Source organism: Ailuropoda melanoleuca, chromosome 12 (genome assembly GCF_002007445.2).
Source record: "Ailuropoda melanoleuca isolate Jingjing chromosome 12, ASM200744v2, whole genome shotgun sequence".
NCBI classification, from domain to species: domain Eukaryota; kingdom Metazoa; phylum Chordata; class Mammalia; order Carnivora; family Ursidae; genus Ailuropoda; species Ailuropoda melanoleuca.
In genome coordinates, this window is record NC_048229.1 from 12,262,442 (window position 1) to 12,281,936 (window position 19,495).

Here is a 19,495-nt window from a genome sequence, read left to right on the forward strand (position 1 = left end):
TTTTTTTTCTTCTTTTTTAATAAAAACTGAGAAAATCCTTTCACAAGGATCATCCAAATTCTCTGCCCCTCTGTATTAGAGTTGGATGTCCCTTTTTTTTTTTTTTTTTTTTTTTTACTGTCTTAGCAACTGCATGGCTCCTAAAGACAGAGGCTGCCTGTTGCCCACTTCTATGCCCTCCACACTGTATCTGAGAAACTCCCTCTAGATAATATAATCCTGTTCTGAGTACTGCTTCAAATTGCGTATGACACCGTTTGTATACTGCTTTGCTGCCTGCAGAGTGCTACCAAGTACTTTTCCTACTATGTGTAACAGCTCTGTCAAATACATAGTATTTAACAGAGAATGAAACAGGCTCCTTTATGAGAGGAATTCTCATACAGGCCAACTAACCTAGTAAAAGCTACATAGCCATATTTTTAAATTAGGTGTGCTCAATCACAATGTCTATACTTGTCCCCAGTATATTGCTTACCCATGAACATTTACTGAACACCCTCCACATGCCAAGCACCATGCTAGAAACTCTGAAATACTGTCTTACCTAATCTCATGAAAACAACCACGTAAGTGTGTATCATGCCGGATAGTCTGTTTTCAGTTCAGCAGCCAAGACTTGATCTACTCTGATGCTTTCGCTAACATGGCCCACATTAAAAAGCCTATAAATAATCTCACTTCAGCTCAAGTCTGATGAATATCCTTTCCTTAGTGACTAGATTTCCAATTAAAATGAAGTCAACAACCAAAAAGTTAATACAGAAAATATACTACTCCAAAGAAGGCAAAATGCTCCCAATTTAAACGATTTCTGAATTTTTTCATGAAGGAAATTTTTTTAAAGTTTCATATATAATTAATACTTATCATTAATGTAGACAGATTACTGACAGAACAAAGCATCTTACTGAGAGCTGCTGAATGCCAGTCTACCTTTATAATATACCAAGAAAAGAATTATTCCAGACTTGCCCCTGGCTGGCAATGGCCAAGCGGGCAAATGCTTCAGCCATTTTTTGATTTTGTGTTTTCCATTTAAGGAAAAAAAGAGCAACCTACACCGTGTCCCCTGAGTGTGTGTGTGTCTGTGTGTGTGCACGTGCATACATGTGTGTAAAGGGACAGATGTGTGTATAGAACTTAAGAGAAACAACTACACTGCCTAACTGGAAAAAAGACTAATAGGGCACAATTAAAATTCTGAAGCTCATCAATTGTTTGTTGAAAATTTTCCTTGTCTATTTTGCAAAATTCCCTTGTCACTCTACCTCCATCTCTTGCATAAGGCATTTCTCAACATGAGTTTTCTCATCTGTTCCATGGCAAGGGAGCTACATGGTTTTCTGTGATCTCCTCCACCTGGGACATTCCTGGATTGTACTCACCTATGACAGCCTGTTCTGGAGAGGTGGGAGGGGTAAGAGGCATCCCACAGTTACTTGGGTCCTTCACACTACCAAGTCCCTGCTGCCCCACTGTAATATGGCCTCCAGCACCGGCAACACTCTGAGGAACTGGGATGTCATTCTGAGAGATCAAAACAAATGCTGAAGGATAAACCATCCGAACACCACCTGTAAGGAAAGAGAGCAAGGAGAGAACCAGGCCTGAGAAAAAGTTCATACTAGGCTTCCAACTTTATTGTTCTAGTGGTCAGAGTCAAAGCTCAATGATGAAAATGAGGTGCTCATTAGATACTGCCAAAAGTGATGTGCTCCATTCCTTCCTAAGTTAATAGCTGTTTAAGCATGTACTCCAACATTATGATAATAGCATTTGGAATACAGGGACCACTGGCGCTTCAGGCAAGATAACTACTCAGCATATACCACTGTATCAAGAGAATAAAAAAAGATGGGAAAATTATGGAGATTATTTTTGATGAATCTCAATGATTATCTTTTTAAATTAAGAAAGATGAAGAAGATAGAATAGAGTTCTTCAGGCAAAATATTTTCTCTTACCAACAATTACTTCGACTGCCACAGGGAAATCATCATCATATCCCAACTCCTCTTCTTCTTTCAATTCTTCTTTCTTTTTCAGCACCATTGGGTAGAAATACTGCCATTCCTCGATCAACTTACGGGTGGCTGGGTCTGACATCTTGTATGCTTGGCCTGTTAGCGTGCCATTTAAGCCATAAGGACTTACCAGTACTAAGGCAGGGAGGAGAAACATATGTTATAGATCAGAGTAATAACTCCTACTTAAGTGTAATGCTACATATGTGGTCATTTAGGCTAAAGCCCAGCCTCACTTACTAGATATCGCTCTTTATTTCTTGACTCCTTTTAAAGTCTTATTTTTTAAAGTTCCTCATTTTAGTACCTCCTACCTATATGCCTCTCAACATATGCCAATTTTTTAAGGAAATCAAATGGGGGAGGCAAAAAAATTAGCAGACAGCTGTAGTAACACACAACATATAAACCATTTACGAAAGCATCTATACAACCTGTTTGGTAAGAGTTTATACAATGCAAACACTGAATCTTTTATAACAAAAGAAAACCACTTAATACATATACCCCAAAAGCTGCCTAGAACTTGAACACTCTTTCCAGGGTTCTGAGACTTCCTAAATATCTGTTGTAATTTAAAAAACAATATACAAATAAAACTTGTAATAGCAAAAAGGTCTTGATGTACACAATACGTATTTATAATTTTAGTTACAACTGTTTTGTAGCTCTGTTGATGAAACAACTCTAAGTAAAACTTATTATACTCAAAGTAAAGGACTCAAAGTCCTCTGTCTTTCTCTTTCAGTGTTTGACCTGATGTTATTTTCACTGAGGTAGCACAAAAATGTAGTTAACATGATGCTGCATATAACTCAGCCAGTCTGTAGCCTTGGGGTGAGGTTAACCTTCCAAACAATACTTTTCCGGAGATAAACTTTTTCTTAATCCTAATTTCTAAAAAATCTCAGCGTAGTCATTAAACGAGATGTTCTTTGGATGGCTTTATTTTTTTTTTTAACAGCTGGATGACATATTACATCATTCAAGACAGTGAGAGCTGTAGACATCACAAATCTTGGTACCTTTCTGCTGTTCCTCACTGATCCAAACAGGATAAAAATACTGATTCCAACCAACACAGTTAATCAAGGGCAGTTCTTCTGTACAAATACTTCTAGGAAATTCCCATATCAATATGGTTAATTATGTTCGCTATAATTGTTTATAGGCCAACACCTGCCCTAAGAATGCCCCTCCTCCACACCAATCATGGGAAATAAGCAGGATAACATCCCACAAAAGTCTTCTATGATTCAAGGCATTAGCAACAAACCAGTAAGACCTAAAAATAAGTGGTTTATGGAGACCTGATATAGGTAATATTGTTTTTCCCAGCTTAGTCACCTCACCTCATGACTAGGAATTCCTTCTGTTCTTATCATAAATAAATGCTTTTATTTTCAGTGATAAAGTCTAGAATGAAGTTAGAGGGTCCTCAGCACCTTCATATTTAACAAAACACAGTATTGAAATACTTCTGGTAATCCATAATATGCAAATACTGTACAACTCTTAAGTGTACAGTTTGGGAACTGGATTTTGAATTTTATAGTAGTTCACACAGCAAATACCCAAAATTATGGAATGACTAAGTACATAGTTTTAAATGTATTACAAAGAGAGGGGGTTAAAAAAAAAAAGTAACAATTAGGAGAGAGTTAAATGAGGATTCAATGTTCTTTTTTACCTTTTAAAAAAAAAAGGCTCAAGTATCTTTAGGGCAAGGAACAGATGTTTTCATCAAATTAAATCAGAATCATTTGTAGGAAACCAAAAAGCAATCATAAGTAATATGGAGGCTAAACACTCTTGACAGGCTGTTATGCCAATAAAAGTATTTCAGTTAAATCTGTTAAAATATCAGTGTTTTTTAAAAAGTTCATTGTGTGATATATTAGGACCATTTCAACCAGACATCTCTAGTAATAAATTAGATTGAACCAAAAGAGATTTTTCCAGATGGTTCAATCTAATACTACTGCATTTAAACATTGTAACATTTAAAAAAGTTACTCACAGAAAATTCTGAATTCCAAAAACAAAACCAAAGATTTAGAATTCATGATTCAATAAAAGGGACATGGAGTTATTTTGGTAAAATCTAGGTGATTAGCTGAGAATGAATGAAAATACATAAATTAAGCTAAATTACAACCAAATACCTATAATGTAGTCTCTAATTAAAAGAAATAATAAAGATATTAACATCACTGAAGAAACTATACAACTCTAGAAACAGGATTCTGGTTGAAATTTCAAAAACAGTAATTTTCTGTAAGTCATTATGTGCTTGAAACCATGGAACAAACAAAACAATGAAAACTTTCAAATTCTTAAGATTTGTCAATTACTCATCAAATACTTACTGATCTTCTTTGTTCTGAAGGCAATTCTCTAAATTTTATTCCTCACTACAACTTCACCTAAGACCATGTTGTAAATGTGATAAGCTCTAAAGCTTTCAGCAAAATACTAGCAAGCTTTCATTGTGAAATGGTAGTCTTTCCTTTCTTCTTCAGAAGTTGACCCTTATGCTTCACTTTAAAATGTCCATTTAAGGGGGCGCCTGGGTGGCACAGCGGTTAAGTGTCTGCCTTCGGCCCAGGGCGTGATCCCGGCGTTATGGGATCGAGCCCCACATCAGGCTCCTCCGCTATGAGCCTGCTTCTTCCTCTCCCACTCCTCCTGCTTGTGTTCCCTCTCTCGCTGGCTGTCTCTATCTCTGTCAAATAAATAAATAAAATCTTTAAAAAAAAAAAATAAAATGTCCATTTAAGATAATGCAAACCCTACTGGGCAAGATGGCTATCCACTTGGCANCCCTCTCTCGCTGGCTGTCTCTATCTCTGTCAAATAAATAAATAAAATCTTTAAAAAAAAAAAAAATAAAATGTCCATTTAAGATAATGCAAACCCTACTGGGCAAGATGGCTATCCACTTGGCGGGGGAGAGTAGACGGCAAGACATTGCCATTTACTTACCTTGAAATGGTGCAGGTGAAGACTGAGCCATGTGTATATGCTCCTCATTGATCAAATAAATTGGCTGGTGTTGGGCAATCTCCACACTTGTGCATACATTACTTTCCCCATGAAGAAAGAATGTGAATGCACAGGACAGATGCTCACTAAAAAAAAGAAACAATGAGAAACTCAACTCTACATTTTGGTAGGAAATGAGTGCTAGGCACAGGAATTACATATTGGATACAGCTTTACTGTATATCCATCACCCAGCAAAGCTTGCCTCTGATGATATTAATAGCATAAACTTCCAGTTGATTTGATCAAATAATATAACAATAACTTGCTAACAAACTAAATTAAAGATACTAGATAGTTATGCCACACTGTGAAATTTAGAAAGCCATTGTGCGGATTGCCTCTGGTTTCATTTGCATCAAGTCTCCTATGCTGACTATAAACTCCTAAGGACACAAAAAGAATCTCAACACTTTTTTACCTTCTCATGCACTAGTATCTGAACTGGCTTTTAATGGATTCTGGGGACAAAGATTAGTTTTTCTGTTTGGTATGACATAACAGTAACATCAAATTTATAAGCTTACAGCATTAAACATGGTTACAATTGTTCATCTAAAAATAGCAATTAAGGACACAGTTGTATATAAGTTCCCAATACACAACTGCTAAGGTAATACAAGTCTCTAAATGGGCTGGTAATATTATATTTAATTTTTACAATTTACTTCTGATCACAAAATTTTATTAAAGCATTCCAGTTCTCCATTTTCCACACAATTAGCTAAAAATTGATAAAAATGATGTGTCTTGGAGAAAAATAATTTCAAACTTAATACAGAAAAACATTCTTTCAAAGTTGTTAACTTTGGCCCTAAGCCAGTGATAATATCTCCATTTCTCAAGACAGCTCATAAGAATACCTCCCTGATGAAACAAAATCACTGTAGGCCAGGCAACCACCACTTAAAAAAATCATCTCTAAGACGTGCTTCTTCTCATAATTTCTCTAAAATATTATAAACTGCATTTTGAGTACTACAAAAAGCATTAAATTTTGCTTAGGTATAAAATTATAATGCTTTAAGGAAAAAATGAACTAAAAATGATAAAACGTTCACTCTATCATACAGGGAAGTATCTATATTCTTCCTTGACAAGTATGTTGAGATAATCTGAGAAAATGGCGTGTTTTACTAGAATGTGAAGTTTCAACAATAGGAAACACCTATCTTGATATTTAGCACAACAGAGTAAACAAGATAATAACCAAAAATTTTTAAGAATTTTGAAAAATGTAAATACCCCCTTGACACCATATTCTAAGTTTTAAGTTCACAAGGAGGAAATGACACCTACAATTTAAATGTATACAGGTATAAGACAGTTATTAACGGTAAAAATGCATGGTCCTTTACGAAAGTGATATTAGAAACCTATCATCCTCAACACACAACATTATGTCTCCCTCATAAAGAGAACCAAAATATAGGTTTACTGATTACAGATTGGTTAATTTTCCATCTTTGAACTTCAGTGGAGGGGTTTGAGCCGACTTATCCCTATCATGCCTACTGTCCTGTGTAGTCAATAGCATATTTGTAAGAAAACTGGTTAGAGTTGCAGGTACTGAGTGTAACACAGAGTATGTTCTCTATTCTACTGATTCCCAACTGCGCATGAGAAAAATGCAACCAACATTTAGCTATCAATTAGTAAATGGAAGGAAGGTGCAAAGGGTCTAAAGTGACAACAAATCATCCTTGCCCTCAAGGAGCATATGTATAAGCTAACAAAAGACTGATATGAATGCACATTAATAAAATAAAGCCAGACACTAATACAGAAATAGAAATAAAAACAAAATACCACAGGAAGCCTAAGATGTACTGATTTCCCCAAATTGGAAGATTCAAGTGCTTCAAGAAAACAGGAACAAATGACAATAGGATTTCAGTAGTGGAGAGAAAAGAGAAATTAAGAGAGAGGGCATGAGGCAGCAAGGAGTAGATGTTGTTAAAAACAGAACGTAGTTTGGAAATTCCAAAAGGGGGAAAGATGTGACATGATGGGGAAAGAGTTTCAAAAAGAAGTCAGAGGTCATACCTTGAGACGACAAGCGCTAAGTTACTTCACCTTTCCCACCATAGTTTCCTCGTATGTAAAATCAGCTGTGAGGACAAACTGCGGGGCCCTCACAGGCTCTGATTCAGGAGGTCCAGCAGAGGCCCCAAGAATCTGCATTTGGTACAATTTCTCAAGTGATGCTGCTGCTACTCCCAGCCCAAGGACCATACTTTGGGAGCCACTAAACTTGATGGTATTTATATCCCTTTCCAGCTATACAGTTCTGTTTTTTCTCAGATTATGTGACATATGAGGGCAGGGATGACAACAGCGACATTAGAAAGAATTCCCCCTTTGACCTAGCAACACCACTTCTAAGAATTTATCCAATGATAAAACTATTGTACAGTTATTGACTACAACATTGTCTATAACAGTTAAATACTGAAAACAGCAAAAATTACCATCAGTAAAGAACTAGTTAACTAAACTATGATCTATGATTCATCCCTATAAAGCAATACGGTGCAACCACAAAATGATCACACTGACATGCAGAAACCTCCAACATAAAGTCATAAATATGAGGGAAAACACACGGTACAAAAACAGTGTGAATAATATACTCCCACTCGTATAAAATGGGAAGGGGGGAAATACATGCACACAAAATTTGCTTATACTGGCATAAAATTTCTCTGGAAGGATACACTTTAAAAACCTAATAACCCTATTTACCTTTGGGGAATGACACGGCATGACTGAGGGAGAAAAAGAATTCACAAATTCATATCCTTTTATGCTTTTGAATGTGGGGCCATATGTCACACAGAGAGTAATGGAGGCAAGATCTGAAGGAAGCCCCTGCCTCCGATCCTTGTGCAGTGTGCTTGTTGCCCAACTACAGGCGTGCACTAGAGGAATCCATGGTGTTTCATCTTGTCATATGTGGCTCTTAGTTGAAGCCTGCTGAGATCATCTTTGATTCTGATTCTGTTATCCAATGTACTGGCTATTTGATCAGCAAACCATCAATATCTTTATCCATGTCATCGCTAAAAATGGTGAAAAGACTGCACTGAGAATAGAATCCTGTGTCATCTTAACAGATAGCTCCCAAATTACAAATTCACTAGGGTGCTGCCACCCATTCACTATTTCTTGTCTACAAAGGAAAATCTGAAAGATTTATGTCAAATCCCTTGATAAAATGCAGATACATAACAACTGTCATATTTCTCTGATCTAGATACCTGCCTAGAAGTAAAATTCAGGTAGTCTGATACAAAAGCCAACCCTCCTCATTTTACAGATAAGGAAATGGGGCTAAAAAGTCTGGCTTGCCATTGCCATTCTTAGAGGCACAACTGAAAATTGACTTGAAATTTAATGTTCTTTGTTCTAGCTAGGTTATCTGTAAATAGGGATATTAATTTATATCCCTACCAACCCTTATATAGGTAAAAGGAGATCAGATAATGTGAATGAACACTGAAAACAAGGGACTCTACAAAACAACTGCAGATACATTATGTTAGTGTTATTATTAGAAGTTAGGAGATAAAACTGATTACAAGCTCCATACCTGTTCTTGCTTCTTCACACCCATCACCTACTTTTACCTAAACCATTACTCACTCAATTTCATCTTTTTCATACACTCATCATGTGAAATTTGAAAAGGGCTTTAGAGATGATCAAGCTCAACGCCTTTCTAATTCAGGGAGAAGACTGTGCCCAAGGTCACACTAGTTCAGAGCACAGCTGGATGAGTTCATTCCCCCCTTCTTAACATGGTGTTCATAGTACATTCATGACATTCTACCTTTAATCAATGCTACACTCACCCCGGTAGAATATATTCACTCATCAGTGTGATCACATACTATGCAACTTACACCCATCCCTGTATCATTTATACTAACCCCCTATGCTGCAGACCACAAGGTACTAACAAATGAACACAGAGAACCAGCAACACTGCTAACTTCACTCAATCAAACTAAAATTGGAGCCTCACCCTGTTCTCTTAGGGCACACCTCTTGACAAGTATTCCAACGCCTTCTCAACTCCATTCATTCTCCACTCTTTATTCAGTAAAATCAGGCCTGATTCAGGCAATTCTTTATTTAACCTCTTTTATACCTTAAATACGTCTGCAGTCACACTTCTCTCAACCTCCTCCAGAGTCCTGGAGGACTACATATTTCCTTTTCTTGGTAAAGGTACTCCCATATTCAAATTCCTTCCCATTCATAAACAGTCTTTATTTTTTTCTCTTTACTTGCTCCAGGTTCCTCAGCCATTAGAGAAAACTTCTCTAGACCATGTTACTCTTTTAGGGGTACTGCCTTATCTTACTCCCCCTGTTCACTAATATCAAATAATCAACATGTAAGTAAGATGGTTAGTATAATAGTATTTATAGTCATACCAATAAATATCTATGAATAAATAACTTCTGTGTTATAAAAGAAATCAGGGTACTAATAAGGTGGATGCTATTTTAGAAAGGGGTGGGTCAGAGAAGAGCTTCTCTTAAGAAAAGAGGGAGCACTTAAACTGAAGCTTGCTTTTTAAAACAGAGGGTGATGGTAAAGACCATTCCAAGAAGAGACAACTACATGTGCAAAGGAACTGAGTTAGAGAGCATTTGGCATTTTAAAAGAAACTTTATGAAGAGGCACTGTGGCTGCAACATTGGGAAAACGAAAAAGACTAGTATAAGATGAATTTGGAAAGATTATTTGTTCATTCTCTGCCTATCAAAAAGACAAAGAGGGGCGCCTGGGTGGCTCAGTTGTTGGGCGTCTCCCTTTGGCTCAGGTCATGATCCCAGGGTCTCTGGGATCGAGCCCCTCATCGGGCTCCCAGCTCTGCGGGAAGCCTGCTTCTCGCTCTCCCACTCCCCCTGCTGGTGTTCCCTCTCTCGCTGTGCTTCTCTCTGTCCAATAAATAAAGAAAATCTTAAAAAAAAAAAAAAAAAAGACAAAGATACATCTGAGTAGCTGAAACAAGTAAACCCACCTAAATATGCTTACAAAAGGCATACAAAATAAAACCATCCCAAAGAATGAAAATGAAAGGGAGAAAATGATATGCCAGGGGAATCCAAATAAAAATAAAGCTGGTATACAAATAGCAATAAACAAAACAATAAAATATTTTTAAAACTTGGGTTCATCATTACGTTATAATAAACGGGAATTCAACAAGAAATTTAAACAATCTTGAATGTGTATGTACACAGCCATATGGTACGTCACAGAACTGAAAAATATGAAAAGAAAAAAAAAACTGGTAGAATAACAAGGAGAAACTGACAAATCTACAACTAATAGAATTCAACATACTCTTCTCAGTATTTAATAAAATAAGCAAATTATTAAGAAAACAAAACTAACAAAAAACCCAGCAATGACAAAAATATATAAAATTGAGGATATATGCTGGCTTTTCAGAAATAACCTATTCTCTTTCAAAGTACACATGTAAGAAGTACAAAATGGACTAGGTACTAGGACACAAGTAAGTCCTACAATTCAAAGATCCGATGTCACACAGACCATATACCTTCTCTAATCACAGTGCAATTTAGTTAGAAATCAACAGTTTTAAAAAAGATAAAAGTTAAAACCCCTTTGTCTGGAAACCTAAACATGCATTCTCTAAATAAATCACAGGTTACAAAGGAAATCACAATGGAAATCACAAAATATTTAAAACTGAATGACAATGAAAATAATACATGTCAAAATCTGCAAGAAACAGTGCTTACAGAGTAATTTATATCCTTATATGCCTATAAGAAAATCTTAAAATCAAGCATTCAAATCAAGAAGTTGGGGGTGGGGGGGCAAAAAACTCAATGAAAACAGGAGGATGAAAATAATGACAAAAACACACATTAATAAAATAGGGGGAAAGAAGGAGGAGAAGGAGAAGGAGGAGGAGGAGGGATTAACAAAAGTCAAGCTTGTTCTTTGAGCAAACTAAAGTACGGACAAACCATGAGGGTGACTGATTTAGGGAAGGCAAGTAGGGAACATGCCTGTGCAAGGGGTGGGGGTGGGGGGCTCAAATGAACAATGCTGGGAACCCAAAAGAGGAAGTAACCACAGATAAAGCAGGAATGTTTTAATGTTAAAAATACTTTATGTAACTTTAGCCCAATAAATCTCAAACACATGAAATGGATAATTTTCTATAAAAATAGAAGATTTAGAAAATATTTTGAAAAGAATAACTAAGAAATACGCCCACCTAATTCAACATCAGCTTAGAAGGTTTTATAAAACTTTCAAGGAACAATCAGACTCTCTATTCAAACTGTTTCAACAAATGATAAATAGCAGAAATCCTCCCAAATCTTTCCTTTAGGCCTGTACAGCTTTGACAGTAAAACCGGATATAATTAGTTACAAAAAGAGAAACTCACATCTAACAATTTCACTCAGGAACACAGACACAAAACTACTAAATTAAATAATAATAAATTGAATTAAGAAGTGATCCAGAGATCTACAATACAACCAGTGGGGTTTATGTTGAAATAAAATAATAGATTAACATCAGCAAGTCTGTTAATGTAATACAGTACATTAAGAGATGAAGGAGAAAAATCAAAGAATCCATCTCAAGACACAGAGAAAAAAAGCATATATTAAAATTCAAAATATCCAAGAATCATTATTTTAAAAATAAACTCTTAGCAAACTGGGAGTTGAAAGGAACTATCTAACTTAAACAGACAAGGCAATTACCTTGCTTAATGTTAAAACTTCAGACGGATATTCTAATTAAAAAGCCCAAGACAAGGATACACAACACTGTCCTAGATGTCCAAGTCAGCGCAATAAGAGGTAAAAAATCAGGAACGAAGAGGTAACACTATCTTTATTTGCAGATGGCATAATTCTCTCAGATTTTTTTCAATGCAGACAACAGATAGACTAATAGAACAAGAGAGTTCTTAAGGTTGGTAGACACAAAATCAGCAATAGCTGCGTTCCCACGTGTCATTTACAAAGTATAATGGAAAAAAAACACCCCATTAGCAACAGCAATGAAAACCAAAAGGTACTCAGAAAATAAGCTAATAAAAGATATGTTAGGCTTCTATGGATAAATTTACAAAACTTTCGATGTGAAGAATATAGAAGATATAAACTCTTCTAAAAGACAGACCATATTCCTAGATACGATCATCAGTATCATAAAGATTACAATTCTCCCCAAATTGATCTATAAATTCAGTGCGATTCCAGCCAATATCCCAATAAGTTCTCTAACAAGCTGATTCTCAAATCTGTGTAGAAGGATAAAGGGTCAAGAATAGCCAATGCAATTTTGAAAACAAACAAAGGAACAGACTTAACTTACCAGAACTAAGATTTATTACTAAACCACGGTAGTAACAACAGGGTAGTAATGACTCAAGAACAAAGACTAATGAAATCCTCCAATGGCTCCCCGTCTCACAAAGTGTAAAGCCAAAAACGCAATAAATTTCAACACCCGGCCCCAGTTACCTTTCTGACTAAATTGCCCATTGCTCTCTTTCATTCTCTCTCTCTATTCCAGCCCAGTAAGACCCCTTGCTGTCCCTCAAACAAGCCAATCACATTCCTCCTCTGGCCCACTGAACATTACTGCTCCCCTGCCTGGAACTCTCTTCCTCCCAGCTATCCATAGGGTTCTCTTTCCCTCACTTCCTACAAGTTTTGCTTAAATACCATCTCCCCAACAAGGCTTATCCTCACCACAGAATTTAAAGTTACAACTCACAATGACTCTCTTTCCCTGTTCCCCTATAGCACTCATCGCTTTCTAATATTATCTCTGGGACACCAATCACAGTGCTCAGAGGTGCTATGGAGCTAAAAACAGTCTTGTAAACTGTAAGGTTCCCTCTACATTATATTCTCTCATCAGGAAGGAAATGAGATATAGGCGGAGACAGGTATGGAAGGAGGAAGGAAGAGAGGAAAAAAGTAAAAGAAGAGGGATGGGAAGAAATGAGAGGGAGGAAGACAGAAAGAAGAAAAAAGGAGGAGAAGGGGAGAAGGGGGGAGAAGGGAGAGAGAGGAAATAGAAGGGGAGAAGGTCACCGGGACAGGAGGAGGAGGAGTTTCTGGAGACTATATGGCAGTGTGTGTTTATTATGTAACTTCGTCTCAGAGGTTTGACTGAGTTTTCCTTTTAAAGATCACATTCAAGATTATAATTATACTACTAGAAAATGTTCGTATTATGGATTTCATACGGGTTTGCTCTATAGCTTTAGCACTTACCACTAGTTTCATTTAAAAAATCAACAGGTGAGAATTCTGAATAAAAGTAAAATAAATGCTATTTTATGAACTAATAAACAACTGGGTTTATATTATATCTGGGCAAGTTATTAATAAGAATATCATTTTAAGTGCCCTAGAGAAACACTACTGATGAGATAAAGAACACTACAGCAACTTATTAACTATTTTCAAAATATGAAAAGGGGAGAAGGGGAGAAGGGAGAGACATGACTTATAGAAGCTAATTCAAGCTCTCTCCCCCCCTTCTCTCCCCTTTTCTTCCCTCTTTGTTCCTCTTCTTTCTCCCTCCCTCCCTTCCTCACCTCTCTCCATCCCCCCCATGCTTCTAATTTTCTTTCTTTCTCTCCCTCTCTTTTCTCCCTCCTCCCTCTCCACCTCTCTCCCCCTCATTCTCCCTCTGAGTGCTTTATTGTATTTCACCTATGCTACAAGTAGACCTCCAAATATTTCACCAGATGTTTGTAACTCTTTATTTTAAGCTTCAAAGACCTATTTCTTTCAGAATTAAGCTAAGAAAGAAACCATCAAAATATCTTGCTTCAAAGTAACACCTGAGTACAGGTGACAATGTCAATCCGTGAGCAGTCAAAGCAACGGACTCTGACCTTACGTTGGAGCTTCCCTAGACATCAGAGTTTCAGGCGACATATTTCTATTTCCCTAAACTAGGAGTCATGAGGATATATATCATCCATCCACCCATATAACCATATATAATCCACATATATGGAAACTATGTTAGAGAAATCTCTTCTACTGTTTAGGTGCTAAATAGCTCAACATAACATACAGAGGTACCCTCATGGCAATCAGTGCAAGGAAAGTGTCAGAAAGAAAATGTTCAGTGTTAGCCTGGTATATGCTCACTCCATGAGCCACCCCTCTTAGCCTCAACCAACCAGTGTGCTTCAGGACTGGACGCTTCTCACTGCATATGTCATGCTGCTTCATATGTCGATGTTTCTGTTCATGCCTTTTTTCTTTTCTCTAGAATAAACTTCCCCTATTGTTCATCTAACTCCTACTCATCTTTTCCAAGAAATCATCTCTAAAGTCCCAGAACAGGCTAAATGCCCCCATATGCCTCTGTGTATCTCTCAATCAAAGCACTTTCATATTCTTATGTTTTACATCTAGTCCATCTGACTCAATTTTGTGAGGGTAGAAATCACATTTTATCTATCATTTTGGACCCCAGGACTTAGCACAGAATATGGCACAGGCTGATGCCACAGTAATGCTTCATTGAGTTTGTGATACTTTACCATCTTTCCTCAAAATTTTCTGGCATTGTATTAGGAGACTTAAGAAATAAGCCTGAAATTCCCAGTCATGAGACAGGGAAGACAGGAGTGTAAAGCTGTGATACTCCAGCCTGAAATACATTAGGTGATACCTACCCATACACTTGAGAATTTCTGATGATATTTTCTAACCATTCTTCTGGGGGGAAGACTGCTCTGGGCATATCACTAACAGCTGAGGAGTAAAATATAGTGTGACCCTCTTTGGGACCCAAGGCGGTTTATATTCTCTGGACTAGAAAAGAGACTAGAACAAAATAAATAAGGACTACACATAGAGGTCAATAGGATATTCTCTTCCGTAAATGCCATTAAAGAATTCTGTTCCTTTACTCTATTATCCATCCTAAGTTGTAAGGCTAAATCAATCCTCCTAAAATACATTTGTAATAAAAATCAATACTACTCAATCCCGCGTCATAGTCCTCCACTGCCCTCCACTGCCCAGAGGAGGACTAAACACCCCTCTGCCATCTGTCCAGACTTTCCTTATTCTGTTGCAACACACTTTTTCTTTTTAAGTAGTATTTAAAGCCCTGTTTCCATGTACAAACTCTCAATGACAGCCAGTCTGGAACAGTTAATGCTTTGTGCATATCCCACATACATTCCTGTAACTCCACATAATTTCCCACTCCTTCATTCTCCTTAAATCCCATCTTTTAAAGTCCAACACCACTTCTACTTTCTCTATAGCTCTCTCCATAGAGACTTCTTTCTTCCCTGCTACCGAGAGTACTTACCTCATTTGGTACCCATGCTATCAGAAGAACTCATTTAATCAACAAACATTTACTAAGCACATCTATCCATCTTGTGTAAGACACTCTGCTAGATTTAAGGATATGGAAATAAACAAGACCAGAATCAGCCCTTAGGTATACTATAGTTTCCTGAGCAAAGAACCCAAAAACTTTACAAGGAACAAAAATACTAACATAAAACTACTGTACTGGCCTGCATAGCAAGATCCCAAAGACTTTGTTAAAAGGCACAGCAATATAAAGATGGAGGAGTTCTGGTAGGATACCTCAGTCAAAGTCGTATACTTTAATATTAGACCTTTTCAAAAAATCTCAATCATTAAATTATAATATCTTATATGGCTTTGTACCCTATGCAATCTTTTTTTTTTCTTTTTTAAGATTTTTTAATTTATTTTTTTGAGAGACAGAGAGAGAGCACATGCACCAGCAGGTAGGACAGGGAGAAGCAGGCTCCCTACTGAGCAGGGAGCCCAATGCAGGGATCTATCCCAGGACCCTGGGATCATGACCTGAGCCAAAGGCAGACACTTAATCGACTGAGCCATCCAGGCACCCCGTACCCTATGCAATCTTAAAGAATTATCCATTTATAAAAGAATGACATGAACCCGTGGGAATGAGGGGAGGTCTAGGGAAAAAAAGTATTCCTACTATTTATAAAATACCATATATTCCATCTTACTGTTATAATTGGGTAAAATTCTCTATTCTCAGAGATCCAATAAGTAAAACTGAAACTACATTCCAATAAGAAAAGCAACATGGTTGCATTCTATCTTTCCAACATCATCTCTCGCTACGTTGGTTTGTAGTCCAAGGCTTCCATCACCCCAGTGGTTTCCTTCAGTGGACCTGTCATAATTTGCTGTTATTTATTTTGATGGTCCCCTCCCACCGTAATGAAAGCTCCCTAAGCCCTCTGTATTCTGGCCACCTAGTACGGCTCATAACACACGACACAGTCACCAAATGAATGCAGTTTTAGTCATAACCAAAGATTAAATTACTTTTCTTCAGAGAGTTCCATCTTGAGAAAACAAGAACAGCTGATACACACAGTGAATATTTTTAAAGTGGGAGGAAGTTTAATTATTAATAGAAGGCAACAGTATGCAATTTCCAGTGATAGGGGGAAAGGCAACTTTTAAAACTGTTTACTCAGTTAACACAAGAGATTGGTGGGGGTTGCACCTCTGTAGTTGGAAAGGACCTGCATAAATGCAAAAAAACAAGGACTAGTATTCCAGATCATTTTATTCTCTTATAATACTCTAAATCTTAAAAAAAACAAAAGATTTTTTTACTTCTTACACTGAGTTTTCAGAATGCAAGTATTACATGTGCTTTCAAAATGCATTATGAATATTAATAAACTCCTGTTCTTTTCATGGTGTAAAAGTGTTTTGATAACAGATTTACAATGCAGAACACATTTAGATAATTTTATCTAAATGCTTTCTGTGTTATGAACTTATCTTAAAATTTTCCAAGCTGTCATTAACCAAATCTCTTGCCAGAAGTAATTTGCCTCACTCTATAGATCCTCATTTGGGAATATTTTGCTAATGTTATTTTATCATTTCCTTTCCTTAAAAATATACTGTTTACTTTGGCAGCTTTCACAAAGACTCTGTGGAGATCCTTTGCTCACTAGCATAGTGGCATAGTGACCTTCCTCTTATTGGGCTAGTCTTAACTTCCCTCCTTTTTAAAAGAGGGCAGCATTATAATATTCAAATAACAAGACAAATTATTTTATAACACTCTAAAAATGCTTTCATTATTTCATATATCTTCCTTTTAAATTATAAGTTAAACCTGATACAAAGGCAACAAAAATGTCCAGGAAAGTTAATGGCACCTAATTTTTTTTTTTTTAAATGAGAGTGAGCACTTGCATTATAACTGTCAAATTATCATTACAATTTTATGATCACCCTTCTAAGAAAAAGAGTTAACAAGCAAATTATTACAATACAAAATTGCCCCAGTGAACAATTCTCCTTCATTGTATACTATTAAGTATATATTTACACACACACACACACACACACACACACACACGAAATTAAATTAGCAAGCTCTATGACTTCTCCTTTCTACCCTTCCATCCTCAAAGCTAAGTTGTTTACTGGCAGTAAATTTGGCACTGGTGCAGTGCAGTAATTCTTGCCAATCACAAGGGCACCATTCCTGACACTGTAGTGGTAACGACCCAGCAGCACATCTTACACTAATGGAGAACAGTGTCCTAGTGGCCTGAAGGACTTAGTGTTTCTCCCTGGGTGCCTCACTTGCTAGAAGCAAGTGACATTTCAGAGGCCATGATTCCCTATGTATTCTTGATCCAACGGCTGGAAAGCTTGAGGGCTCCCATCCTGATGATACAAACTGTGTAAGATAATTTTCAAGAGGCCAAAATAGACAGATGAGCTGCTCTAGTCAGTGATATGTGCTTGAAAATCAGAAGCCGACATACACAAAATTTGAGGCGGCTTATGAAAGTCATCTTATTAAAATCTATCTTGAGGTTACTAAACTAGGCCAGATTATCCAGTCAGTCGTAGTCTCTGGACAGCCCTTTGAAAATTCAATGGGAACGTGCCTGGCAGAGAATACAGATTAAAGTGACATTTATATTAGGTAACTCATAACCACCAATTTTATTGCTCACTTTAAGACATGCTTGGTTTCTTGGAGTTTTTTAATACGTTTTTTAAGTATTAAAAAAACCCCGCCTTTTATCATTTTTTGGTTGCTTTTAAAGACAATAACCAAGTTTATGTGGAGAAGGGGGTAGAGCAATGAAGGGGGTAATAGAGAGCCACATAAATTTTTCTACCATTTTTTTCGCTAAATACTGTGAAGGCACTATATATTACTAAGAACAATAAAAGATCAACTGATACTAACATAGCTAAGGCTTTTTTTTTTTTTTAAAGATTTTACACCCAACATGGGGCTTGAACTCACAACCCTGAGATCAAGCGCGACCTGTTCTGCCAAACTGAGCCAGCCAGATGCCATGCTAAAACTTTCTTTATCCTTTTGCCTGTCTGCCTGAGGGCATACACTAGTCTACACTATTGCTCCTTATTGCTAAAATGAAATCCACCCAAACTACAAAATACACTTGTATAGTACATCTTAAAATCATCAATATTTACTTATATTTTACACAAACACCTAACCACTGTGACAGATTCTGCCACCTGAGGAGGAGCCTAAGTGGTAGTGATGGCGGAGAGACTGCCCCTTAAAAGAAACGTAAGGACAGACTTCTGACATCTACCTAGGTTCCCACAGTCAGCTCACAGTGGCAGAAATGACCTGCCAAAAAAAGTGTAAAGCAGACGGGAATTCCAGCATGTTGCCATTCATCAGGTGAACAACAGCAAGTAGGACTTCACCGACTTGGTCAAACAAGCAACGCTCCCAGCCCCCAAATCTGTTAACAAATACTGGTCCTAGTTATGTAGTTTTTTTTTGCTTTCATAGAGTATTATTTCTCCATACTCCACTGATATACTTTATTTTCCATCATGCCTTATTCATTTTACCCGTCTCGTTACATTTATTATATGCAGACTACCTTAAATACTTCTAGAACATGATGAGGCAGGAAAAAGAAGGAAGAATCCATTCCCTTTTTCTCTCATACCCCAAGTCTATTTAAGGAACTAACAATGCTCTATTATAGTATGTATTGAGAGCTGATATACAGATTGAACAGTACAACATCATAAAATTACCCTGTGCCCCTACTCACAGTAATGGCCCCAGTTATATTTTTAAAAGACAATGCCTACAATAAACAAAACGGGGGGGGGGGAATCCACCTTTTTATATTGTACTATTTCAGATCTAGCAGCTGATATTCAACTCAGTGTGGCCTGGCAAGTTCTTTAAAGGCTTTCCACAACATTTGGCATTAGCCTACCAGAAAGCAGGGCCTTTTATATTCAGCACTGTTGCAAAATGTCTCACTCACCAGTACTCAAAGGAGGTCACAGTTTTCCCAGCAAAG

The 19,495-nt window shown here is 37.0% G+C and overlaps 1 protein-coding gene across 1 annotated transcript in view; it reads right to left on the reverse strand.

Moving 5' to 3' along the window:
• The window catches only part of MED13L (mediator complex subunit 13L), a 288,476-nt gene that overhangs the window by 54,995 nt on the left and 213,986 nt on the right, over nt 1-19,495 (reverse strand). The window contains 3 exon segments of the mRNA XM_034638836.1: nt 1,389-1,577; nt 1,968-2,162; nt 5,013-5,158. Coding sequence (XP_034494727.1) covers nt 1,389-1,577; nt 1,968-2,162; nt 5,013-5,158 — 530 coding nt within the window.